The sequence below is a fragment of the Eublepharis macularius genome, chromosome 3 (genome assembly GCF_028583425.1).
Source record: "Eublepharis macularius isolate TG4126 chromosome 3, MPM_Emac_v1.0, whole genome shotgun sequence".
Taxonomy (NCBI): Eukaryota; Metazoa; Chordata; class Lepidosauria; order Squamata; family Eublepharidae; genus Eublepharis; species Eublepharis macularius.
In genome coordinates, this window is record NC_072792.1 from 167799484 (window position 1) to 167827423 (window position 27940).

Sequence of the window (27940 nt, forward strand, 5' to 3'; positions counted from 1 at the left end):
TAAGCACACATATGAGTGCAGCCAAAAATTGTGGCTTCCAGCCTGGCTTATCTTTTGTAGTTATATTTCATTCATTTTATAAAAATATTTATACCCCATCGCAGCACACGTATTTATCACTTTTATATGCTTCAGTGTTTTAACTTGATGCCCATTGGATTTTGTCATTTTATATTGGAAAGCACCCTGGATACAGGATAACATGAAAGTGAAATAAAAAATATTTACGATACACTTGTTTTTGTCTAATACATTTTTAGATAGCCTGGAGACACTCCCAACACTTGCCTACAGTTTTGGGGTACTCTGTTCTAGGGGACAGATAGGTTACAAAGGCTCAGTTGATGTCGGGTGAACAGATGAATTACACTCTTTTCTGCCATACACACATTTAAATAAAATGCACTGTAAGAAAGACACATGTGGCATCAGAGAGTTTTTTTTAAACTGTTTCTATATAGCTTGCAAGAAGAACAAATCCCACTTACGAGGAAAGGGCAAATTTAACAACAGAACAAATGTATTGCAGGCAGAAGGTCTCATGCTTAATCCCTAGCATCTCAGTAAGACTGAATATAGGCAAGACCACTGCCCAACACCCTGGTTTCTACTCTAGCTTAGCTTACTATCTGCATTAGGCTGCAGCAAAAACCTGATACAGAAAAGCCCCCAGTGAAAGACAATACTGGGATAGATAGACAAATAATTTGACTCACTATATGGTTTGAACCAGATGTGACACTGGGAGTTCCATGAATGGAACACCTTGTGATTTTTAAAAAATTTTAAATAGCAAATGCTTGGGACCCCAATTGAGATCAGGAGTGTAGCACAAGAGGAGATTAAACCTCCCCACTTACACCATTTTCCTGCCATGAAATGCCACCTTGGCTACTATTTGGCATGTTAGTGAAACATATAAATACCTAAACAAGCACTTGAAAACACCTTCGTATGTTTGTATACGTTTGATTAGATTGTGTTCCAGAAAAACCTGAGGTTCTTTCTCTTGTCGCTTCAGATAAATAAACACAACCAGATTTTAAGTAACCACATTGTACCAATTTTTAGTTGGAAGTCACTAAACTCCAGATAGACCTTTATTTGGAAGCATGTAACATCTGAGCATTTCACCTAAATACTAAGAACTCCCTTACCTCTACCAAGAACCTCTCGCATCCAGTCAGAGATCGCTGCAATAAATAATTTTGTTTAGACAGTAACAAAAGCCCTGCTCAGGTTGCAGTGTGTTAAATATTTTATTTTTAAATAAGACTCACAGCAGAATTACAGTATACTGCATTTCAAGTGTTACCTGTATAAGTTTAGTTACATTCAGTTTTCATGCAGTTTGGAAAAGTTAACAAGTATCTCACAGAAGTGTTTAAAAATCTTCGTGAACTTTGACAGAATCTGTATTCGTCATTTCATACAATAAATACTCCAGCTCTCTCCTTGGTTACAATGCACAAGTGCCTCACAGCTTTCCTGTACAGTAGATTGCACTACCTGAAGACATGCTATAAGTCAACATATCTACATTACACATAACCCGCTTATTGGGGTATCAATTGCAGATCCCATCCAAGGAATTCTGAGACGTGCAGTTTTGTGAAGTTGCTAACAATCCTTTTCCAAATGCAGTTTAGCATTCTTGCAAAGCCACAATCCTCAGTGATCTTTGGAGGAAGTTGCAACAATGAAACTGGTTCCAAAGAGCTCTAAATGCATACAGTAACTTTATGGTGATAATCTGTAAACCACTTACATAGGTGTACTGGCTTCCATATCAAATCCTGAAAAACAAGTGTGCTTAGAATGGCAGACCTTACTAAGCAGTTCGTTTGGCAGCAAGTTCCATACATTTCAAGGAGACTTAGTTTGCAGTAAAAATGGTTAAGAAATTACTATTTTTAACAGTTTCAATGAGAATGGCATCGTTAAGCACATCTGAGACAAGGGGTGCTTGTTTCTTAAGTACACAACTAGAGCTTTGTAATCCTGAGTACCTCAGCTTTAGTAATCACGCTGTAATGCCTGAAAGCCTAGCCACATTTACATGCAAAGAAATTCCATTTACTTCAGTGGGACTTGGATGTTTGCAAGAACCAATTAGAAATGTTGCATTTAAGGATTTAGGCTTCAGAACACAAACCACTTGCTTTAGCGGTTCTTCACTGACTTCCCACTGAAGATAAATGGGTCTCCTTCAGAGTGAAGTGGATTTTGGCATGCAAGTTTGGGTTGTAGCCTTCAATGAAATAAAGAGAAATAATTAAAGCAGAATGATAACATACCACAGCAAACCCAACTGGAGATTTATTTTCAAACTTACAGTAGATTCGCACAAGACATTCAAAAAAGGTGAACCTAATGTAAACACCACACACAAGCAGCAGCACAGTGCACATCTAGTCCACCCTCCCTGCAGATATCAAACCTTACACCAGCACAGAGTTTACGTTGTTTCATACAGCAAGTGGCAGACCGAGTTCGTGTCAACTTTTTGCCTGGCACAAGCCAATATAACTAGTTTTTTTAAAAGAGGAGATATATTGTGTACATGAATTTGTTCAAAATTATACGAGACAGCAGTGCAATCCTAAACAGAGTTACTCCAGTCTAAGCCTACTGAAATCAATGGGCTTAGACTGGCGTAACTCTGCTTAGGATTGCACTGTGTTTTCAAGACTGGTAACTCAATGGGTCTGGTTACAGGGCAGGCTATTTCTTCCTTACAAATGACACTCAAGGGTTTCCCCAAATTACTCCCATGTTTGTAACGGGAAAAGCAAGTGATGTATAAACCAGATTGGAGAACAATAAGGGTATTTCCTAGCAAGTCCTGGAACTTTAGAGTACCTGTATCAACCGGCCAATTGAGATGCAGCATTTCTTGTGCCAGGATTCTGCTTTATCATTACCATTATGAAAGAACTGCTCATCTGTTACTCATATTTAATCCATGAGTGAAGAACAGTGAAGATCATCTAGGACCCTATTTGCAAATCCATCTAGAAAACACAGTCCCTGTATTACATTGCCATATTGCAGGCGCTTGTATGACCATTTTTAAAAGCTCATATTTGCATTATTTGAAGGTAGCCAAATAATTCATGGCAGGTACACCATATTGCACCAAACATGGGACTAGTTCCTTTCAGTCTTGGCCATAACAATCATTGCATTGCTGATTTAATTATGAGTCAGTCTGCTAAGAAAATACAAGTCCTCTAAGGAGAGACTGACCTGGCTTTCAGCCTCCAATTTTGCTTTCCAGTTAAGCTTATCTTTTTGTTGGCCAACAACTGGGTCACATTAATTCCTCCATGTTTTAAAAAGAAAGACAAATAGCTAGCATTGGAAACTGCTTCTATGCCCGAGTGTGAACGTGAACCCTTCATTAAATTTGGATGTACGCCTATCATGATACATGTTTACCATGGGAAATGGCCCCAAGGTCCTTAAGATTTCCTCAAAGCTTTTCAAGTAAAAGTGAAAATGCTTCACAAGGGTAGTGTAGTTTAGATTATATAAAAATAATGACATCTCCACAAAATGAGACCTCATTTCAGGATTTCAGAGTAAAGCTAGACTGAGAGGTGGGGTTGAAAGCACCAACTTTGAGTGCAATTACGAAGAGTACTCATTACAAAAAAAGGTGCTGGGAGCAAGTTTGACATTCAAATGTTTACAATGACTAAGAATCCGAGACAGAATTTGTGCAATTTTCAACAATTTCGAACAGGTAGTGATATATGTCAGTCCTCCGAGCGATATCATAGGCTGTTTCATCCAGGTTGTTTTTGAGATTTGGTTTCAAATAACGATTCATCAGCAGAAGTTCAAGGGTTTCCTTACTCTCCCTGTTTCCTGATGCAAGGTGTAATGGTGTTAGTAAGCCGTTGGTCTGAGCATTGATATCTGCACCGTGTTGAAGCAAGAACGATGCTATCTTTGTGTTGTTCCACTTGCACGCGCTGTGTAGCGGTGTCCAACTGTCCACCGTCAAAGCATGAACGTCTGCGCCATAGGCAATCAACTCACGCACAACTTCTAAGTGACCGTTGTAGGCAGCACGGTGGAGAGGGGTGTATTGATCTTCATCCCGGACATTTACCGGCACAAGGTTTTCAGACAGGAGCCTTTGCACTGTGCTAAGCTGTTGAACAGAAGCAGATTATGTTGAGTCTAGGGTATGCAGTGGTTTCAGGGTCATTGAAAAAAAAAGTGCTGCATTTGACTGATGAAGACTAAAAATCAAAACCCTGCTTAGCCATGAAACTCCCCAAGCAGCTCTGATTGTTCATTAAGAGCAGCCCTGCTGGTTCAGACCAGTGGCCCATCTAGTACAGGACTCTGTTTCACATAGTGGCCAGCCTCTTGTCCCGGAAAGCCAATAAACTGAGCACAGAGGCCAAAGTAACTTCCCTTATCTTGCCTCTTACTACTGATATTCAGAGATTTATTGCCTCTGAATATAAAGGTTCACGGTAGTCACCACTCCTCCATAAATCCCCTTTTAAAACCGCCTATGCTCCCAGCCATCATTATGCCCTCAGACACAATTAAATTGTGGATGCTCAAAGTCCTCAATATACTGCCCATCAAATTCACTGGGTGCTCCTGAGTTAATAGTATTGTGGAAGAAAACTGTCTATCTGCTTTCTCCAGTCTGTAGATAATTTCATATACCTCTATCTTCTAAACTGAAAAGCCCAAGACTCTTTTGCCTTTCTCCCTAGGAAAAGTGCTCCAAACCCATTAATCATCTCGGTTGTCCTCTTCCATACTTTTTCCAGCTCTGCAATTTTTGTTTTGCAATACGACCTCCAGAACTGTATTCATTATTTTCCCAACTGATCAGTCAGGTTGTTGCAAGCATAAAAAGGGGACACTGACAGCAGCGTTATGTAACGTTACATAAAATAATTGATTTTGTTACGAGCCACACAAGACACTAAGATAAGCATTCTGAAAACACAATTGTGGAAACGTAATTCAAAAGTCAACTACACATCTAGAGCCTGAAGATTAGGGTACAAATTTCATTTCAAGCTTGTATCTTCTTTTTCTGACCTCAGGCAAGATACTATCCATCACAATTTTATGCAACCCTTCCACCTAAGACCTCAGGGAAACACACATGATTCGTCCCTCCTCCATTTCACAATAACTCTACAAGCTAGGCTAGGTCACTCAGTGCAGTCCTAAACAGAGTTACACCCAAGTCCATTGACCTTAATGGGCTTAGAACTGAGTAACTCTGTTTAGGATTGCACTGTCACGGAAGCTCAAACTACAAGTTACATTTTAGCTGTGGCCCCAATGGATACTTGCAGGAAGTAACTCTGTGCAACTCAATTTAGAAGTTCTGTGGGGGCCAAATACTGGTCATGACCGGGCACAGGGAGGAACGCACTATGGTCCCATCCAGAATCAAGCTGCTGCAACGCTTCTAAATTGAACTGCCCCAGGGAAATGACCGCTGGAATTCTCGTTGCAAGTTCCCATTGGGACCACCTGTTAAAACGTCACTTGCAGTTTGGGACTGAGCTTCATGGCTGAGTGAGAATTCGAACTCTGCTCTCTCCAGTCCTACTGGTACTTGTGTCACTAGAACTCACCACCTTTCATTTCAAGTACTTGCATTTCAGCCCAGATATTTATCAGTACTTACTCGGTTTTTTTCAGCTGCCCAAAGCAGCAGCTTATCTGGGTGGCTCTCCAGCTTTTTCTCCTGGGCTTGGTACCATTCCTCATTTTTTTCCTCTTGATCTTCCTCATCCGAGTCTCCAGACCAAAGGCTCTGTGTGCCAGTGGGGATCAGATGTCTGTGCGTCTCCAGCAATTCCAGTTGATTAAAGCTCTCGGCAAAGTCTTTGTCATCTTTTGTCTCCTCCTCTATGTTCTTCTCGGCCAATTTCTCACTCTCATTCATTTTTCTAGGTTCCAATACTCCAGCCTCAAATGATCAGAGTGAAAGAAACCCGCTTCTTTTCCTGGCTCGTTTCATTTCCAGGTTGATCATCAGCGGATGCAAACGTATAAGGATAGATATCAAAAACGCGCGAAGAACGGCAAGTATAGCGGCAACACCACAACACCCTTTAAGGGAAGGAAAATTAAGAATGGGCTAATTACAATGACCAGAAGCAGGTTCTGTGCCTTTTAATGATAAAGGAGGAGAAATTTTGGCAGTAAGCCTCATCATACAAGGGTGATCAGCTCCTGTCTACATTTAACTATTACTCTGTCTATGTACATACATATGTGCCCTCTCCTTCTTTGGAGGTTTTTAAGCAGAGGCTAGATGACCATCTGACAGCAATGCTGATTCTGTGGACCTGGGCAGATCGTGAAAGGGAGGGCAGGAACGGTTACATCAGTGCTTAGTCTTGTGGCCCTTTCTTACACGCCCAGGGTAATGCTGATCGCCACTTTGGTGTCAGGAAGCCATTTTCTCCAGGCCAGTTTGGCCAGGGATCCTGGAAGTTTTTTGCCCATCTTCTGAGCATGGAGCAGGGGGTCACTGGGGGTGTGGGGAGAGGTAATTGTGAATTTTCTGCATTGGGCAGGCGGTTGGACTAGATGGCCGTGGAGGTCCCTTCTAACTCTATGATTCTATTCTATGATTCTAAGTTACAACCAACCCCAGCAAGGGGCTTTCACATAAGAAGCAGAGATGGCTTGCCATTGCCTTCCTCTGCAGAGTCTTCCTTAGTGGTCACCCACACAAGAACTGACCCTGTTTAGCTTCTGAGATCTGACAAGATCAGGCTGTTCCATGTCACCTTCCCTCCTCCATTTAGGAATTAAACATAATCACACTTATGTCACATAAATCTTATTAATTCCAACATGTGTCTCACAAGAGAAAATGCGTGGAGGGATTGTGGCCAATAAATCCAAACAACGGGCTTCATCAAAATCCCCATTTTTCAATAAGGGGGTCTTCTTACAGACCACTTTGAAGAGGCCTCTTTCAGAGACCCCATTAGTAAAGGCAGTTTTACTGCGGCTTTGTGATCAACTGACAGATGGAGAATCTTAATCAGGGCTCCACCAGTTTTGGTTTGGCAACCAGCCAGTTTGTTTCAAGGCTGAGATTTCTCCCTTATTATTCCACTGAAGCAAATCTGTTGCTTGCCAAGAGATTTATTTATTTATTTAGCAAACAATTTAGCCCATTGCCTGAAGGAGAAGACTCTATGCCACCAATGAAAAAGCTCCATCTCTGGTTGTCGCGCCCCCATTTTGTGGACAGGAGCATGCAGAACAAGACTATGGATGAGTATCTTAACTACAAAAAAACAAGAGATGGTTTTATGTTTAAGTTTGTGTGAATCCCTTCTCTGTAAGAGCCCAACCCACACCATTCGATTTCTAATAAGTCGTGTTTGGGTTCTGAATTGCTTTCCTCACAGCCTCACCACAGCTGCAAGGAGAAGTATTTTAAAAGTCTGTGGGGGACCAATGCATCTCAGGACTATGACATGGAGGGGGAGAGGTGGAAGGGACTCCTCCAGCCGATTTCCTGATTCTAAACATCTCAAGTGGGGAGCAGGAAGTTATTTGCTGCAGTAATATCCACCAATTATGGAGTTATAAAACTGCGGCGATGTTTGTCAGTTTAGACAGCTTTATAAGGAGATTAGTTATGGGGGTTAAATGGAAACTCCACGTTCAGAAGCAGTGTACCTCTAAACAACAAGATAACAGCCAAAGAGCTATTGCTTTCATGTCTTACTTATGGGCCTTCCAGGGGCCATCTAATTAGCCACCATCGGAAGCTAGATGCTGGATTAGCAGGTCTGACCTAGCAGAGCATTTCTTTCAGCCTTGCATCCAGACTACCCAGAAGCTCAAATTTGCATTCTGGCCCCTACAATCTTCATCTGCAAGCCTCCAGAGTAAACACATCACATGTACATAAACACACACTATTTATACGTATTGATCCAGACATACTGCTGTAGCATAGTGGTTAAGTTGCTGAAATGTGAATCAGCACTCTGCTGCTTTGACTATCACTACTGCTATGAGCTCAGCAGGTGGCCTTGGGTAAGCCCCTCCTCTCAGCCCCAGCTCCCCAGCTGTATTGCAGGCATAATGACAACACTGACTTTGTTTATCGCTCTGAGCGTGGCACTAATCTGTCCAAAAGGGTGGTATATAAGCACATTGTTATTGTGATACACACCTGCTACTTCTCTCAGCCCCAGCTTCCCAGCTGTACTTGACAACAATAACAAAACAGACACACAAACACACACACACACACACATGAGTCAAATTGGGACATTAGCTTTTCCTCACACTACAGATACCAATTTTCTGCACTTTGCACCCATGCATAAGCTAACCACACACACATTAAGTATATAGTTCTTCAACTCTGTATCGGATTTCTGCTGGTTTTAATTTTTTTTTTTGCAAATTTTCTTTTATATACCCTGTTACATTTTTTACTGAAATGCCTTTGAAATTGACTGTACTGACTCACACTGTGAGCAGGGAGCTCCTGCAGTACAGTGGTTAAGCATTCGGATCTCCAGGGTTATCTAGTCCAACCCCACTATTCCAGGAGCTCAATAGGTGGCCTTTGGTGAGGCACTCCTCTCAGCTCCAACTCCTTAGCTGTACTGTGGGGACAATAATAACAGCCTTCCCTCTCGGGGATCAAATTGAGACACTAGCTTTTTCTCACACTACAGATACCAGTTTTCTACACTTCACATTCATGCACTATCAAGCTAATTACAACATGTATTATAGCTCCAGAGGAGTTAGCCGTGTTAGTCTGTAGTAGCAAAATCAAAAAAAGTCCAGTAGCACCTTTAAGACTAACCAATTTTATTATAGCATAAGCTTTCGAGAATCAAGTTCTCTTCATCAGATGCCTGATGAAGAGAACTTGATTCTCGAAAGCTTATGCTATAATAAAATTGGTTAGTCTTAAAGGTGCTACTGGACTCTTTTTGATTTTGTATTATAGCTAGCTTCCTAACACTCTAATTTGTAATGCCCCTCCCAGCCTCTACCTGGACTACAAGGACTCCTTACTTTTTCCACTCTGTGCATCTGATGAAGGGAACTCTGCCTCTCAAAAGCCCTACCCTAGAAATCTAATTAGTCTCTAAGGCACTACTGGACCTGAATCTTGGTCTACTTTTTTTCCACTGACTTTGTTCACTGCTCTGAGTGGGGCACTAGTCTGTCTAGAAAAGCAATATATAAGCACAGTTATTATTATTACGTAATCCACCTTGAGTGTCAGTGAGAAAGGCAGACTATAAAAAATGTAAATAAAATAAAGGAAATGTGTTTTGAGATTGACTGTACTGACTCACACTGTGTAATCTACCTTGAGACCGGTACCCTATAAATAACAATAATAACAACAATAATATGCTATAGGTACATATATCACACTAATAAGGTACACCTATAAACAGGACAGAGGCAGGCATATTAATATATGATAGATAAGTACGTAGACAGGCAAACTATACGCTCATAATGGAAACGTACACAAACACATAATATACATATAAATACACACATCCATAACAAGTAGCACCTGAAGCCGGCTTCGATTTAACGGAACCCTGCAAGGCTCAAACCGCACCGCTCACGTTCGCAGCGCATCTCCCAAGGGGGCGGGGCCAAGGAATGACCGGCGGCGCCCCTAGAAGGCTTGCTTTCACTCCGAGAAGACTTCCGGCCTTCTTTCGGCCTGACCCTCCTCTCCCCGCGCCTGCGCACTGGAGACGAGCTGCGGTCTTGGCCAGTGGCGGTTTACCTGGGATGATGCTATGGCGGGGGATTGGGTGGGCGGGATCGGCGAGTTATCGCGAGAACAGTTCTGTCGCTCTCCCCGGGGAGGGGGCGTGGTGATCTTTCCGTCCCCCGCGCGCGGTGCCATGGAAACTGGAGGCCTGGCGTAACTGTAAGTTCCGCGGTAGGCCTGGGCCGCGAGGGTGAGGTGCTGGTCTAGGGATGTGCGCTGTGGACGGACGCCGAGGCAAAAAGGGCCCCGGAGGGAGAGGCTCCAGTTTGGCAGTGCTGTATTTACAATTCTTGCCTCGTGAAAATGTAGTAATATTTAGGACTAGACACCCTGTCGAATTTTTTATCGGCCTGGGTTTTTCCTCATGGTGTACTGCATGGGCGGAATCCAGGCAGTCAATTTATGCTGCTTCTCTCTCAAAACCCCCAGCCTTTTAAAGTCATCTTGGGTGGCCCCTTTGCCAGCCTCTGAAGGGACGGTGGCAAAAAATCACTTTGCAGAAAATCCATATAATGAGATGGGTAGCCGTGTTAGTCTCTGTAGCAGTAGAAAAGAGCAAGAGTCCAGTAGCACCTATAAGATTAACAAAATATGTGGTAGAGTATGAGCTTTCGTGAGTCACAGCTCGCTTCTTCAGATATTGCAGGACTTTTGTTCTTCTCTGCTGCTCAGATTATGAGACAGGCTGTGAAAATAAGGAGGCTGCATGTGGGAGTCCAGAGGTGCACACTTCATAGTGTGGTTGAATGGGAAAATAATTTGACTTTGCAATAATTTGCTTCTGAGAATAAAACCTAAGCAGTGAAGAGATCGTTGATATTGACAGTGTACATAAGAGCCTTGCTGGATTAGAACAGCAGCCCATCTAATCCAGCATCTTGTGTCATACAGTGCATGGCCAAGCAGTAGCCTTGAAGGGTATCAAACTGCATGGAGTCCAAGGCCTTTCCCCGATGATGCCTCCTAACTCCAGTATTCAGAGATTTGGTAGCCTTTTAGTTGCCATGGGTAGTAGCCATGCGTGGACTTATCTTCCATGTTAATTAAAGTTATCTGTGTAAAGGCTGTAAATTAAATTACATTCTCCTGCAGCAAATTAAACAAAGTAGGGCAATGAATAATTGTGTTTAAGAAGATATGAAGTAACTGGCCAGGGGAATGCCAAAAATGCTGTAAGGCAAATACATATATAAGTATTGTGAATGGGATTGGACTGCTTGCTGCATTTCCAGTGTTATGCATGTTTGTGTGAAAGTAAACCCTAGTAAGTTTAGTAGGGTTTAAAGGTAAAGGTAGTCCCCTGTGCAAGCACCAAGTCATTATTGACCCATGGGAGGACGTCGCTTTCTTGCAAAAAACAGTGCATAATATTTAATTTGTGGTTCTATGCTGTGCTTTTCATTCTTCAAATCAAATTTATTATATGGTCAAAGACCAGCATAGAGAGAATACTTCAAAATAACCAAGTTAAAATTATTAGTAAAAATAGCACAAAATTAAAAAATAGTAATATAAAAGTATTTACATAAACCCTGATAATGAGAGCATTTGATGGATTTTATAGGCTGTTGCACCAAATTTTGTGACAGAGGCTGAAGTTGTCGGATTTCCGTCTTCTAGAAGTAGTCTAGCGCATTCCAAGCTCGTTCTTCCATGTATGCTATTGATCAAAGGAGTAATGAGCTTTATGCGAGCATCTTGATAGAAGGGACAGCATAGAAGAATGTGATCTAAAGTCTCAGTTTCTCCATTGCAGGGGCAAAGCCTTTTCTCATAGGGAATTCTGTTAAATCGCCCATCTAAAACAGCAGAGGGGAGCGCAACACACCTTGTAAGTGTAAAGGTCCTCCAGTGACTATGCACCTCCAAGAGGGACAGATAGGCAGCCTGCTTTATATATCTGGTGTTCATATAATCCTCATACATCCTCTGAAAATTCATTTTACATTCTACATTCTTTTACATTCTCTTCACCTCCATTTGTGCTTTTCATTCTTGATTGAAAAGAGGTTAAAAATAAATCTAATTGGATATATTAAAATACGTAAGAAGCTGCCTTACAGTGAACCATTGATCCATCTAGCTCAGCTTTGTTTGCTTTGACTGGCAGTGGTTTTCTAGCAAAGAAAGGGCTTTCCTAACACCTGTTAGATGAGATCCTTTAACTGGAGATACCACAGGCTGAATCTAGGGCTTTCCTCATTCAAAGCATGCAGTTTGTCACAGAGCTAGGGGTGCTTCCTAGGTGTTATATAGGGAGTCCCCAGCCTTTTTGAGCCTCTGGGCACCTCTGAAATTCCAACACACAACCACAAAATGGCTGCTGCGGGAGGCGGAGCCAACCACAGAATGTCATGGAGTGAGGCTATGCATAACTCTTATAGTAACTTCTCAGCATTTCAGGCAGTAGCTCAGCTTAACATGATGCCTTTTAAAATAGACACATTGTTTAAAAATATTTTCTTGTATACACACAGTTTATCCTCAACCAAACAATGAAGATCCTTGTGCTGCAGAAGCAGCTGCTGCTGAAGCAAATTTTTTAAAAAAACTGCAGTCAGTCAGGCCTCCAGTGGCCAAACAGAAGCCTGGCAGAGACAAAACCTCTGCCTGCCCTTGCCCACTTTCTAAAAAGAGTTATTGAGTGCCCTCACACCCTCAGACACCACATTGGGGACTACTGCTAAACTGTTACAGCCTTCTAAACCCAATTAAATTAGTGGGCTTAGGAAGGGTATAAGTGTGTTTAGGATTGCAATGAGAGTTGCTGTAGCATAGTGGTTGGTTTGCAAATCAGTGCTCTGCTGGTTTGAATCCCGGTACTGCCATGAGCTCAGCAGGTGGCTTTGGGGAACTCTCTCCTCTCAGTCCCAGCTCCACAGTTGTATTGTGGAGATAATAACAACACTGATTTTGTTCATTGCTCTGAGTGGGGTCCTTATCTGTCTAGAAGAGCTGTATATAAGCTCACTGTCGTTATGATTATAGTCTGCTGCAGCAAAAAATAAACTGGAATCTCATGGCACTTTAAGGACTCCCCCCCACATTTCAGTATAAGCTTTTGTGTACTAGAGACGCTTCTTGATACATTACATATGGAGAAGTGAGCTTTAGCCCACAAAAGCTTATGATGGAATAAAATTGTATTAGTCTATAAGGTATCATGAGACTCCTCCTTTTCTTTCCCAAGTATTGAAAAATGTTTTGGAGTAATTTTCAAACATGGCTTGCATTTCACAAAACCAGTACTCTTTGAGCTGCTGTAGCTGTCTGTTATTTTCTGGGTGCACTTCAGGGTGTTGGTAATTGCCTTTTTGCATGGGCCCAACTTATCTTTGTGAATGTTTTCTGCTATATGACTGAGAGTAAATGTTTCAGAAGAAAAGTAAAGAGATTGGTATTTAAACAGACATTTACGATTTAACTTATTCTATTTCTTATACTTCCAGTTTTATGTATCTTTCACAGATTTCCTCTTTTGTAAAAATAAATTGGTTTCCTGCTTAAATTGAAAGGCAAGCAGTGCATTTTAAAACTAAATAAATATTTCTGGCCACAAAATTGTGATGCTTGTATTTTTCTGTTCCTCTTAGGTCTTGACTCTGAAACTGCCTTTTAGTCTCTCCAAGTCCCTTAGCACCACAAGGCAAAAGCCTGGTGAAATTGGGATTATTGTGACTGCAGAAGAATGACCCCTACCACTTCTATGTAAGTTCCCCTTAGCCCAAAATATCCCCCCCCCCGCCTTTGAAGATCCATATTTCAGTTATTCAGTTATGTTAAGATCCAATGATTGTGGGTTTTTTACCGATACTCTGTGTCACCCTTCCCATTCTTGTACTTTATTTCTTCCTAGAATATCAGTTGGTGTAAAGAAAGCTTGTTTAACTGTAGGGGAAGCTAGTTGTGTGTAAGTGATTCAAATAAGAAGAAGAAGGGAGCTTGGACTCTTGAAAACTTATACCCTGAAAATCTTGTTGGTCCTTAAGGTGCCACTGGACTCAAATCTTGCTGTTCTACTGCAGACCAGCACCACTATCTACCTGAAGCAAAAGGAGAAGAATCTCTTTTTATGGTTAGATCCTATGAAACAGTAGTTTCCAAACTTTATGCTGTGGGAAGTAAGTTAAATAATTAAAGGTTCCTGTAAGTCTAAAACACTCAACAATTGCCCACTGTGATTCTTTGCTTTGGCCTTATCTCCAAGTAGCTTTTGTCTGACATGGATAATTCTTGTATCACTGCATTAGCTGTGATGTATCAAAATTGCTTGCTCTAAGTGGTAGCTGCCCAGTGCATCTCTTCAGGAATCCTTGCTTTGAGCCTTTATCTTTCCTCTGAAGAGTCATGCTATGAGTTGATATAGTAGAATACAGTTTCCTGTTGTTTCTTTCTACATTCACTTTAGGGATGAAGAAGAAAAAGATACTTTTAAAATTTTAGTTGCTACAGATATTCATCTGGGCTACTTGGAGAAGGATGCTGTGCGTGGAAATGATACATTTGTAACTTTTGATGAAATCTTGAAGCTTGCTCAAGATAATGAGGTGAGTGGGCGCGTACCTTATAAGAGCGTTAGCGGGGAAAGAATAGATGTTTTCTAGAAATTAACATTGTAATTTGTTGGCAAAGCTATCCCCTAATTTCATGTAGCTCATGTGCTAACATGATGGCAGTGTGTGAGCAGAGTTAAAACATCCAGTCCTGTTTTCCCATTCTGTGTGGCTGTCCCCTAATTTCATGTAGCTCATGTGCTAACATGATGGCAGTGTGTGAGCAGAGTTAAAACATCCAGTCCTGTTTTCCCATTCTGTGTGGCTTCCATTTTGAGGGTTTGGGGTAGTAATGACGGGCTACATGTTGCAGAGAGCTTTTGGTTCATTGGTTTTGGAGATGGGTATACTGAATGTTTTCATAAGTTATTAATTGTTGGTAGTGCAATTTTTTTCCTTTTTGTAATACAGAGTTTCACAGTCTATGTTAGAATGTTAAGATTCTGTTTGTGGAAGTTAGAGTGCAACATAACTGAACACTTACTTTACAGACCTGAGAACCAGTTTAAAACAGCTGCCTGCAAATTCTTTTTTAAAGGCTACTTGTGTGTTCAACATAACTTCATTTTTGGCAAAGGGCTGTTGGAGACTTATTAAATCTACTGAAGTGTTTTAATTATTATGCTGCCTGTTTTATATTTTTTCTGTAATAAAAAATAACTAAAATAATAAATACTAAGAATGCAATAGTAATTTGTATAGAATGTTAGCTTTTTGTGCTTTAGATGATGTAAACAGCCTACATGAGAAATTTGACCATTTGGAGTTTTATTTTGTTTTGTTTTTGTAGGTGGACTTTCTTTTGTTAGGTGGAGATCTCTTTCATGAAAACAAACCCTCAAGGAAAACATTACACACTTGCTTAGAATTATTAAGGAAATATTGCATGGGTGACCGTCCTGTGCAGTTTGAAATTCTGAGTGATCAATCAGTTAATTTTTCTTTTAGCAAGTAAGTATGGATAACTGTGAAGTTGAATATCACTTACTTGTGTAGTTTTTTGAGCAGCTTTTAAATTGAAAGTTACAATATTTGTAGCAGTTTTACGTATGAGGATTTAAGTCATGCAAACCTAGAGCTGAAGAATAGTTTATAAGTTTGGTTGTTGTGGGTTTTCCGGGCTGTATTGCCATGGTCTTGGCATTGTAGTTCCTGACGTTTCACCAGCAGCTGTGGCTGGCATCTTCAGAGGTGTAGTTTGTTTCAGGACTGCTGTTTTAACACTTGGTCTTACTTTGGTTGAAGGGAGTAGTAAAAATCCCATTGGTTGTAAGGAAGCAAGATTGCAGACTTAAATCTTTGTTTAGTTCTAATGGAAGCATCAGTCATTCTTCAGCAATAGTGGATCACCAGGTGTTGAGTTGTGCTTTTCTGGCAGTTCCAAATAAGGTATTAGAATAAAAAGTAGCAAAATAATATTTAGTGACATGAAGAATTATTTTGTTACAACCACTTTGGTTATAACCACTTTGTATATGGAACTTTGCTCTCTCATTCAGATTTCCCTGGGTCAACTACCAAGATGGAAATCTCAACGTTTCTATTCCAGTTTTTAGTATTCATGGAAACCATGATGATCCAACGGGGGTAAGTCTTTTGACCCCTTTTGTATTTGGCTTTTCTCTGGTTGGATTTTTTGGTGCTGTTTGACTGTATTGAGAGGGCTGTGGCTGAGAGCATCTGCCTAGCATTTAGAAGGTCCCAAGTCCCATCCCCAGCATCATCAGTTAAAAGGATCAGGTTGCAGGTGATGTGAAAGTCCTCTACCTGAGACCTTGGAGAGCCACTGCCAGTCTGAATAGACAATACTGACCTTGATGGACCGATGGTCTGATTCAGTATAAGGCAGCTTTGTGGGTTCATTGTATTCAAGTTAATTTTGAACTGATATTTTTGGAGTACTAATAAGATTGATTAATTATTGGATATGCTGATCTTCAGAAAGGTGCATAGGGGTTCAGCACAGGTGGATGCTCAATGATGTTAAGCAAATGTTTGGCACATTGATTCCTAGTCAAAGCATAATCTCATTTCATCTCTGGGAACAGTTTGCCAGATAAACAGCTTGTTAGCCTTTATCAGCAATTGGGTATGAATCATTAGATATTAAGGGACAATTTTATTTGGGGAATGCTTCATAGTGTGTGGAATGGTTGCATTCAAGTTTTTAAATGTTTCATGATTATTAGGAACTTGCTCATTATATAAGGTACTTAAAATGGATCGATATTGTGGCTGTAATGCAATTCCTTCACCAATGCCCTCAGGGGATAGGATAAAATGGATTTTCATAATGGGATAAAGATGTAAACAGGTTTTCAGTGGAATCCTATGAAGAGTGAGTGCGCAGAGTTCAATTGACTGAGACTAGAGTAATTCTGCATAGGATTGCACTGGAAATCTGCTCACATTTTTAGACCATTAAGAACAAACGTTCTGTTCTAGCCTCTTATTGCACTCATGAAGGAACTGTGGTTACAGAGCCACTGAAATGCATTTTAAATATGTGTAAATATAATGGTGTAACTGCCCAGGATTGCAATATTTATCATGCGGCTTAGTTTGGGTTCTCTCAAGCCCTCAAATGTTTTTAGCCCATAAAAAGTTTTATTAGTCTGGATTCTCCTTAACAAATTGTTTGTGGCACATTGATAACCATCGGGGAAATGAAGAATCTTACGAACACATCATTGGCTGCTTGCCTGCTGACAACATTTACTCACAGTAGGTTGCGTCAGGATAGTGGCCATTTATAAGCAAGTTTTAGCCAACTTGGGAATGTATAGAGGCTTTTTTTTTGGTCTGTAATACTTTTTCTGTGTGTAGCATGGCTGAACAAAGTTAAAATGTAGCCAATGTTTGATAAATAAAATGATTGTTGTTATTCCCTAATACTTCATACAGGCAGACGCACTTTGTGCTTTGGACATTTTAAGTTGTGCAGGACTTCTGAACCATTTTGGGCGATCGCCATCTGTAGAGAAGATAGATGTTAGTCCTGTTTTGCTTCAGAAAGGCAATTCAAAAATTGCTCTCTATGGACTAGGTAAGCTGCCATTATGCTGAGTCAGAAAATTGGTCCATCTCATTAACCTTGTTGACCCTCTGGGTACTTGCGGAATTTTTAGAAAGAGCAATGGGCATAAATGCTGATTGGGTGAGGTGAATCATGAAATGTTGGGAGTTCCACAAAACATTGGGGTGTTCTAAGTTCCATGATGGAAGCAGCTGCTTCTGATGGGCGCTTCCTGCAGTTTCGAGGGCATATCTCATGGCTCTTCCAAAGCATCTTCTGTTCTGTGCTGAAGTGGCAGAGAAAAGCAGGGATCGGTTCTTTGCTTTGTGGAAGTTTGTGCTGTTCGTTTCCAGTTTCCAAAGCAGAGAGTTTTGCTTTCTGTGCTGTCACTGAGAGAGGCTTCCAAGCCCAGAAATAGGTCTGAGTCTGTGACGAGGGTGTGTGGCATTCACACACCTGTTCAGAATGGGCATTGTGCTTTGCATCGGTCAGATGGCAGGGAGTTATCCAACGCTCCCTTGCTTTTTTCAGTTCAAGACTTCTTGGATTTTACCCTTCCGATTAAAATAAGTAGGCACCAGGAGACACATTGGTGGGTGCCATGGCTTCTGTACCTCTGTGTTGGGGGTTGCTGTTCTACCATGGCTGGGAACTGCTTTCCTACAGATGTAGGTCTTTTCCATCCTGAGGTCCTTATACTTGAGATGTCTGAATCTGGTATTTTTTGCATATAAATTACCTCTTCAACCAGTGAGCCTGTCCCCTTTAATAAGACTTGAACCAAAAATTAACATCTTGGAAATCTGAGTTAAATTGGCCTTGCATTGTGCTGGAAGCATGAAGCTGGAATTTGTGAGAACCTGGCTTGTTGTCCCCTCACACACACCTCATGTTCCTCCCACTTCTCTTTGCACGTGGAGCATGATTATGGAATCCTGCTACACTGACAGCCAGTGTAGTATAGTGGTTGGACTAGGATCTAGGAGATCTGGGTTCGAATCCCCACTCTGCTATGGAAGCTTGCTGGGTGACCTTGGGCGTGTTACACACTGAGCATAACCTACCTTGTGTGGATAAAATGGAGAACAAGAGAATGATGTAAACCACTTTGGATCCTCATTATGGAGAAAAGCCAGGATATAAATGAAGTAAATAAATAAAGCAAACTGTATTTGAATTTGAGGTGCATGGGTTAACCAGAATTAGTCAGTCCCTGCCATCAGCCAGAATTCTAAACCACAGCTTAATCCAGGTTTAGAATCCATGTGTGCTGCAGGGGGTGGGAACTGGTTAACATGCATGCCTGCATTTGTTACCAGTAAACAAAGTTTGTTTTAAACCTACATTTCTCCGTCATGTTCCATTCAAGGATGAACATGATAAAAGTGAGATGCATGCACAGACATTGTAGAAGCAAGCTGGGTTCACGATTATCCTAGCTTAATGTCATCTTAGTGTCTCATCCGATGTGTGGGGGAAAAGTCTAAACTGGTGGGCAGCACAGAGCAGAACTGGCTCAGTACTGGAGCCTCCTTTTGTTTTGTTGCCACCCGTCCCTGCCATATTGCTACCATTTGGGTTCTCTTCTTGGCTTGTGTCCAATGTTAATATTTCTGTAGTTTTTTTATTTAATTTTTTAAAAAATACGTAATATAAAATATTTACTATCAACTTTTTCCTCCTGTAAATCCATCCTCTTCCTCAGCCCTAAACACAGGGGAGGGGAAAGGGAGGGGAAAGAAAAAACAAAGAATGAAAGAAAAAAAATAAAGAGGAGTGGGGTAAGCCTCAATCAAACGTTTTATATCAACTTTCACAGCTCTAAAAATTCGTCCCAGATACCATCATATTTCATGCCTGCATGCTGTTTTTCTCCTTCATCACAAGATCCAATGGACTTAGAATGATATAACTCTATTTAGGATTGCACTGTAAGAGTCACTTTATGCATTCTTTATTTTGTTGTTATTGCCCTATGTGTATAAATTCATTGTGGATCTGGACTGGAGACTGGAGATTTTTGCTTTCTCTTTCCCCATAATAAATACTCCCTTCCTCTTTTTCCGTCAACCGTGTTCCCACTCTCTCTTTCATTGTTTATCTTGAGTTTAAATCTGTTCCTCTCAGTTTACATGCTCTACTTCCTTGCTCTTTCAGAGTTTTAAGAAGGTCTGTACTTCCTTAAGAGCAGAGAACAGAGGGAAGCAGTCTTACCACACCTGAATAAGAAACCCTGGTGGGTAATGAACACACAATATTAAACCCATGTGGATCCATTTCTTAGATACTTGATCTCAAAGATGCTATCCTGTGGAAGAAGCACAGATTTCTGGATATTTCAACCACAACTTTAAAAAACCATGCGTAGGAGAGTATTTGCAGAAACTTCCTTGCCATGGGACATGGAGCAGATCCACAGATTAGGTAGAATGCATAAAGTGGCTCAAGGCAGCCTTGTGGCTCTAGCAGTGATACAGCAAGGGGGGGGGCAGTTTGCCATCAATTTGTTTACCAGGTGGCAATTGTCACTTCATGGCACTGTGTGCAGTTTTTAGCATGTTTGAACCCTAAAATCTCATTATATGTCATTTGTAACTTATGTTTGTTCCAGGGTCTATTCCTGATGAGAGATTGTACCGGATGTTTGTAAATAAACAAGTAACCATGCTGAGGCCAAAGGAAGACGAAGATAGTTGGTTTAATCTGTTTGTAATTCATCAGAACAGGTACCAACGTTGTACAGCAGGCCAGTGGCATCTGCATCTTTTCTTCCTCTCCCTGCTGGTTTAAAGCTAAGGATGTAAAATGCATCATGATGTGTACAGAAATAATGCCACTTGGAGAAGTTCAAATCAGGAAGTGAGGTGGGGGTGACAAACTGATATGCCTACAGAATAATTTTGGAGGAAAATAATCTTGGAACGAAGGTTTTTCCTTTAAATACGGAATTTTAAAATCTTCTCTGTGGCTTTGAAAGGCTGGCATGTCTGCTGGGCCATGCCTCAGCTTCAGAATTGGTTTGCCATGTTGCATGATGGGGCAGCATTTGAACAACTGGAGATCCAGTTCTCTGGTAAACATGTAAAACTAGCTGCACTGATGTTTGGAATTATAAATGTGTGGGTAAGGTACAGTCAAGTCGCTGCTTGTTGTGATCCCTAGGGTTTTCAAGGCAAGAGGTGAACAGAAGTGGTTTGCATTGCTTGGGATATAAATGGTTTTTGGAATATAAATATCCTGTAAGGATACTCTGTTTCTCTGACCTGTAATTCATAAATGAGGATGGGGAAGTTTTATTTTACTGTCCAGCCAATTGCTTTCCAAACCCATAGCACTGAAGCCACAGGCTGTTGTTGATTCAACAATTAATTGTGTTTGGTGGTAGAGATGGTGCCATTTCCTGTATTCAGAAACAACACTTTTTCCAAACACTGAGAGCAGAATTAATCATAGAAGCTCAGCTATAAATCTAAGAGTTAGTAGTACCTGAATGTGCTTGTTTTCTTCCCTTTATGTATAATATATTTTAGGTGTAATGTTGTGTTGCAAGCCAACTTGAATGCATTGGCAGAATGATGTATCAAATAAAACCAACAATGATATCTCTCTGCAATTAGACTTGTTTTTCTGCTTACCTGGGCGGTAGCTTTTGATACAGAAACCCAGTGGGTTGGATTGGGTTACTGGTGGTGCTTCTCTCTTGGGTCAGTTAAGATTCCTTGGCCAGAGAAAAGCACTAATGCTAGTGGAATGGATTTGTGTGTTCCAGCCCAACATTTTGATTTGCTTTTCCTTAATTTCTGGAAATTATGCATGCAGAAGTACCTACTAGATTTTGGCTAGAATATCTTGTGTTAATTTTATTGTACCCAAACACTTTTGCAACTGATATTCATTCCTTTTCTTTGGAACAGGAGTAAACACGGTGCCACAAATTATATTCCAGAACAGTTTTTAGATGATTTTATTGATCTTGTAATTTGGGGTCATGAGCATGAATGTAAAATAGCGCCAACTCGAAATGAGCAACAGCTTTTCTACGTTTCCCAGCCAGGAAGTTCAGTGGTCACATCTCTATCACCAGGAGAAGCTGTGAAAAAGTAGGTTCTTGGTCATCATTTGCATATTATTTTGTATGTGCACACTGAACATGACTAGATTTTTTTCTTGCATGCACTTACCATTATTTTCATTAAGACAAGATGAGACAAGTCACTATGAGCTTTTAAGGAAGATCTAGTAATTGGGAAGAAGCATTTCTTCTTTGATGAAATCCCGCCCCTTGCTCTTTAGCTCATCACCTGTACCTGAATCTGAGAATTTGCTTGGCTTCAGAAGGGTTAATCAGGACTGTGACACTGTGTCAGATGAAAATGCCTGTTGTCACAATCCTAGGACCAGCTTGTGCTTCCCTCGCTGCCATTCATTAAATGTTTATGCCTGACAGTCCCAGTGATATCAACTCCCAAAATGTTCCATGAGGATGGCATACCAGTTTGCTGAGAAGTATACAAAAGGGGAGAAGGTATAGCATGCTCTTTATTTTAATTGGCTGGCTTTCCAAAGCGATGGAGCTGTTCTTGATGTTTCATACAGCTTAGCCCTTCGTTCAAATGGCAGTAAGCAAAGCGAAACAAGTTCTTCCCTCTCCAAGCCTTCCCCACTAATGTTACCAATAATGGTGAAAATTGTAAGGGCTTTCCACCAGAGTTGATCACTATGCTATGCTTCCTTGACATATGATCCACACAAGCCAATGTGAAGTAGTGTGGATTAAGCATTTTTGACTAGAGCTGGCAAGACCTGGATTCTGATCTCAGCTGGGCCCTAAATCTCTCTGGCTGATGGCGATCCCACTTCTCTTTCCCTCAGTCAGACTAATCTACCACATAGTATTATTGTGCAGGACCAATAGGGGGAGGTGGCAGTGTGCATGCTGCCCTCAACTCTTTGGATGAAGGGTGGAATCGGTAGGTAGAGATGGATTTTTAGGCCCATATGGCAGCCTTTGAGGGAGACAGCAGTTTTTACTTCAAATGGCGGGGAACAGTCCATTCTGGATCTCTGGGTGATGCATGCAGCTCTCTCACTTAGATGACGTAACCTTGATTTACCTCTGATAAATTAAGCAGTTTATATAATTGAGTTTTTATTGGCCAAATGGTTTGGCTGAAAACTGGCTACACTACATATTGCTTGCAAACCGTCCTCTCCCCCCACCCCCCCATCATTTGCTGAGTTGCTGTGATTTTTGAAGGGTAAAGGCCAGTCACAGAATGCTAATGATAGTAAGGGCACGTGTGCCAGAACTGCAGAATGTCAGTGGAGCTGGGGAAAATGTTGGAATCAGAGCCTGTGTGTGATGACAGACTAGTTGTGGGAAGGCAGAAGAGGGAGAAGCGGGGTGGTAGTGGTAGAAATAAGTTAAATCAATGGCTTTGATCCTGCCTATAATTTCTGCAGATCAAAGAATTTACATCTGCAGAATGCGCCTTCCTTGATCAACTTCTTTCCTCATGTTGCAGCCCAAAATGCTGCTCTTGAGGATGGGGGAATAGCTGGGCTGGGGGGTTGATCTGTTGTGGGAGGAGGTAATCGGTGAAAATTGCCCCCGCTGTCCATAGAATTTTGAGGCAGGATCCAAGCCAGTAGCAGAGTGGCTTCTTTAGTGAAGTTGAGAGTAAGAGAGAAGGATTCTTCCTCCTTCCTCCTTCCTTCCTTGCACATTTGTTTAAGGGCCAGATGCATTCTGATCCTTGAAAAAGCAAATTCTTCCATACACCTTGATCTTACCTGTTAAGGTTAAATGCATGTGGGTTTCTATAAGGATGTCAGCATGGCAGTAACAAAAGTTATGACTGTTTTCCTTTCTCTGTCCATGTTCCACAATGAATGCATATCTGCTCTGCTCATTTATTTCAGGCATGTCGGCTTGCTGCTAGTCAAAGGCAAGAAAATGAACCTGCGGAAGATTCCTCTCCAGACAGTGCGGCCTTTCTATATTGATGACATTGTCCTAGCTGACCATCCAGACATTTTTAACCCTGACAATCCTAAAGTAACACAAGCCATACAAGCTTTTTGCATGGAGAAGGTTGGTGTTATAGAATATGGGCAGATGGTGGTTTCTAAGAAAAAAGGAATGGCTGTCTGGTCTTTTTTTCTACATAGCACAGAATGTAGGAATTCTCAATCCAACAGAATATCTATGGACCAAAATGGAGATTTGAAATTGTTTGCAATGGACCATAACCATTGGAGTTGTAAATTTGGGATCCTGTTTGGTACCGAGCATCTGTCACCCTGGGTACATCACATCTTTAGTACATAATGACATTGTTACATAAAACCAAGTCCCCAGGAAAAATACTTAGCTAATGTTATGCAGAAGCCCCCCACCCGCCCGAATCCTGTGGCAGCATGTCTCCCTCTTCACCCATGACATGGTAGCAATTTAGAAAGTTAGGTTGAGCCTGCTGCTGTTTCTTGCTGGATGCAATCAGCCAGCACATTTGGGGTAAGAATAACAGGGTGCCTATAGTTTCCCCTAGCTATTTGCCATGTCTTTCAGTATTACTTAGTACAGATTGGGCAGGAAAATTTCTAATAGAGCATGGTATTTTTGCAGTAGCGAAAATTTCTAATAGAGCATGGTATTTTTGCAGTCTTTCAATCTGTTTTGCTGATCAGTGCTTTGTGCCAAAAGGGGAAGAATTGTGTTTGAAAGTTTTTAAATGGTACATTTTTATAAACTACCATTTTCATAAACTGTAAAATTTTAAATATTCTTCAGAGTAAACAAGAACGTTTGGATAGGGTAGCAGTTTTTGTATCTAATCTCTGTTTTCTTGTTTTGGTAAAGGTTGAAACTATGTTGGACAATGCAGAAAGAGCACGTCTTGGAAATCCCCGGCAGCCAGAGAAACCTCTCATAAGATTACGAGTAAGATAAGACTCCTTAATATCTGAAAACTTATCCTGAATGTATTCTCTCAACAAAATCTAGTGAGCTGTTGGAATGACACTAAATGAACTTCTTGTCAGTGTGTGCCTTGACTTGATGATGTAGGATTTGTTGGGACTTATGATTTAAAGGCTGCTTAGCTTTTTAAGAAGGACAGATGCACACAGTCATTAGAGGTGAGACAATTTCCTCTTTCAGAGAGATATTTCTGATCCTGAGATGAATGATCGGAAATGGATTGGTGTATTAAGATATTTTTACTTTGCTTTTCTTCCAAAAACGGGATCCAAAGTGGTGATCAATCGACATTTTATATATTGTGCAATGACTAACACAAGGCCGCACAAATACTGTAAATGAGAGATGCAGGTTTATACACCTCTGATTTTGATGTCCTCTTCCTTTGAAGGTGGATTACAGTGGAGGCTTCGAACCATTCAGCATCGTCCGTTTCAGCCAGAAATACATGGATAGGATAGCTAATCCAAAAGATATCATACATTTTTTCAGACATCGGGAGCAAAAAGAGAAAAGTGGTAAAAAAGAGAAATTCCTGTTTAAAAGTGGGGAAATGTTTGCATATCTGTAGGTTCTTTGTTTTTAAAAAAACCTGTATTGCTTGCAGAGAAAATTAAATTTATTAATAATAGTACATCTGTATGTAGTCTTCTGGAGGACTACATTTTCTTCTCTTCAGTCCTTATCTCTACAGATCCACAGAGATGGTGCCTTTAAGTCCTTTTGCCTTTTAAGCTACTTATGAATTGCTGTGCATGTGTGCACTGTTGTTGGGGCATAAGTGGATGAACCTCAAGAGGGGGAAACAGGAAAAGTGATAGAAAATGACTTTTATGGTATTAATTCACATTTCTCTGAGGAAGCTCTGAATGCCATTAGGAATGATTCTGTACGGCTAGATTTCCTTTACACTTCAAATAATAAAATAATAATTTTTTTACAGTCAGTGAAATGAATTTGCAGCAGGCACGTGCTTCTGGTGACAGGTCTGCAGGGAACATTGTGTACTCCTTCCTTTGCTGAATGTCCCTTTGAAGTGTACGCTTGTTCTCTAACTGTCCTCACAGAAACAGTGCATGTTCTGTGGAGCTAAATACAGGGGCAGAAAATACATGCTGGCCAGGAGTGGGTGAGAATGTTTTTGCAGTGGAAAATACACATATTTTAACTTGAAGGAAATTCTTGTGTGTTTCCTGCAGAATTTCCTCCCCACTCTTTGAATTCTTTTAGCCCGCAGATATGCATTATCATTTTGTGATTTGGGTTGATGCAGGTTTTCAAGCGACGAATATTTTCTTAAAATGGGCACAACTTCTGTTTTTTAGAAGAGGAGATTAACTTTGGGAAGTTTGTTCACAAGCCTGCATCAGAAGGATCAACTTTGAGGGTGGAGGACCTCGTGAAGCAATATTTCCAGACAGCAGAGAAGGTAAAGCTATTCTTTAAGATTTCAGATGCACCTTGTGTTATTGGTTGGTATGATTTGAAAGTCAATACTAGCTCTCTTGGAATTTCATTCTGTTCCTCAAAGTGTTCTAGTCTTTTGTTTTTTATTAGTTGAAGGATTGAAATTGAACTATGCTATCCAGAACATGTGGTTGCAAGGAGATGTAACATCAAGCTGCGATTCGACTGCTGCTGGGCATAAACACAACTTGTTGCTATGCTGTGCTTTTCTCTTTCCCTCCTCCTCTTGTGTTGAGTTTGATTGAAAGCACCCTGGTTTGATCAGACTCCAATTTGAAATTGTATACAGATGCACGTATTTTAGCAAATTGGAATCTGTCTCCGCTGGGTAGGGAGACAAACTCTAATCTGCTGAGGTGCCTGCATATTTGGACATCATGGCAAACTGGCACTGTGTTTGTGCTGATTGTACTGCAATTGCAGTTTATTATGGTGTCTGAACGCAGACTGCATTTGCTTGTTGGATCAGAAACCCTGAATTATAGTGCCTAAGGCAGACTTACTTACTGTGAAATAGCTAGCAAAAAAATATATCATTAAGTAGTTTTGTGTTTCAGTTCATTTTAAGTTTAGATAATGGAGATAAATCAAATTGTTTTAAATAAAGATGCGCATACAAAAAACTTTCATTTGTCTGTCTTCCAGAAAATGCAGCTCTCCCTCTTGACTGAAAGAGGTATGGGGGAAGCAGTGCAAGAGTTTGTGGATAAGGAGGAAAAAGATGCAATAGAAGAATTGGTGAAATTCCAGCTAGAAAAGACCCAGCGATTTCTGAAGGAACGACATACAGATGCAGAGGAAGCGAAAATTGATGAAGAGGTTTGTATGCTTGACCTTTCTTTCAATTGCTGCGGATACAGCTGTTTGATTGCAATGGATACAATCATTGAGGGACAGAATGGGACTTAAAAGTCATTGCTTCCACCAGAACTTATAGAAAACATTTAAAGATATTATTTAATATTTATTCTATTCAATAGAAAGAATAAATATGATCGGTACAATGCCTGTTTGTCAATTTGAACCATAAGAACGATGTGAAATTAAGAACTCTATATCTCACACTTCGCTGCAAGATCTATATAGCGAATCTGTGGAACTTTTGCATCCAGTCTTTTCTCTAGTCCTTTTCTGAGCATGGGCCAAAGCAACAAACCATGGTCTGCTAGGTGTGCTTTGTTCCTTTACGTTATATGCTTCAAAGTACAAAGTGGAAATATATGCTTACAGATTTGTTCCTAATATTATAAATATATGAAGCGTCCTATTTCTGAGTCTAGTTCTGTGTCTGTTCAGCGTTGACTGTTCTTGCAGGGACTCTCTAGTGGCTCAGATAGAGAATTTCTAGGAGAGAAATCGTATCTAAAGGGAAGAGCACAATCCTTTCATGCAGGAGGTCCCAGATTCAGTCCTGGACACCTCCAGTTAAAAGATCTCGGGTAATAAGGGTCTTTCCCAAGATTGTGCTCTTCTCTTGAGCCACAGTTTCTCCTGTAGATAATTACTTCTTTAGTTACATCATTTATAGCAGCATTTCCTAACCTGTGGGTCACGAAGCCTCTGAAAAGGTGGGTTCCATGCTTTTGTAGTTCTGTTGATTTATGTGTGGTCTGTTTTGTAAGTGGATTATCATACCAAGTAAATTTGGACTTGTGGACCCATCACACCGAAAAAGTTGGGAACCACTGATTTATACTCTGACTTTCTCATTGAATTTAAGATTACTTCAGAATTACAAAACAGTGCAACAAAGCGGATTACAAAATAGAGAACAATGTAACAAATGGGATAATCCTGTAAACAATGCAGTATTTAAAAACTGTCTAAAAGACTCTATCCCTGTATAAAAAGCACCCTCCTGAACCATTCCTTTTGTACCATGACCATATTCCTGATTTACATTTTTTGGAATGATAAAAAGTATGGGAGCTTCCCTGACGTTATCAGGTAGGCTAATCCAGCAGGTGGGAGCTGCAACAGAGAAGGCTGGTGTACAGGCAGTGGATGATCTTGCCCATTTGCAGGATGGCATCTTGAAAAGGCTGCCTTGAGATGAGTGAAGCTGCATACCTGTAGATGTGGTCCTGCAGATATGTCGGACCTGTGCTGTGGCAGATTGATAGGTAATA

General features: G+C 40.8%; 2 protein-coding genes across 3 annotated transcripts in view; one reads left to right on the forward strand and one right to left on the reverse strand.

The window, feature by feature from the left end:
- Positions 1–1255: 1255 nt before the first annotated feature.
- On the reverse strand, positions 1256–9750 carry ANKRD49 (ankyrin repeat domain 49). 2 transcript variants are annotated; one of them, XM_054975141.1, is made up of 3 exons: positions 9584–9750; positions 5681–6108; positions 1256–4162 (listed from the first exon to the last, which is right to left on the reverse strand). In XM_054975141.1, the coding sequence occupies exons 2-3, from the start codon at positions 5939–5941 to the stop codon at positions 3701–3703; spliced, it is 723 nt and encodes a 240-aa protein (XP_054831116.1). In that variant the 5' UTR covers positions 5942–6108; positions 9584–9750; the 3' UTR covers positions 1256–3700. The 2 variants fall into 2 exon arrangements, with proteins under 2 accessions (XP_054831116.1, XP_054831115.1); XM_054975140.1 differs by having other exon boundaries at positions 9566–9750.
- Positions 9751–9913: 163 nt separating this feature from the next.
- MRE11 (MRE11 homolog, double strand break repair nuclease) overlaps positions 9914–27940 on the forward strand; it is a 43775-nt gene continuing 25748 nt past the window's right edge. Inside the window, exons 1-13 of the mRNA XM_054974320.1 lie at positions 9914–9952; positions 13387–13501; positions 14202–14340; positions 15137–15297; positions 15846–15933; positions 17251–17392; positions 19974–20088; positions 21277–21462; positions 23285–23456; positions 24225–24305; positions 24736–24862; positions 25670–25773; positions 26457–26630. Coding sequence (XP_054830295.1) covers positions 13482–13501; positions 14202–14340; positions 15137–15297; positions 15846–15933; positions 17251–17392; positions 19974–20088; positions 21277–21462; positions 23285–23456; positions 24225–24305; positions 24736–24862; positions 25670–25773; positions 26457–26630 — 1509 coding nt within the window. The 5' untranslated portion in view covers positions 9914–9952; positions 13387–13481. The remainder of the gene's footprint in view (positions 9953–13386; positions 13502–14201; positions 14341–15136; positions 15298–15845; positions 15934–17250; positions 17393–19973; positions 20089–21276; positions 21463–23284; positions 23457–24224; positions 24306–24735; positions 24863–25669; positions 25774–26456; positions 26631–27940) is intronic.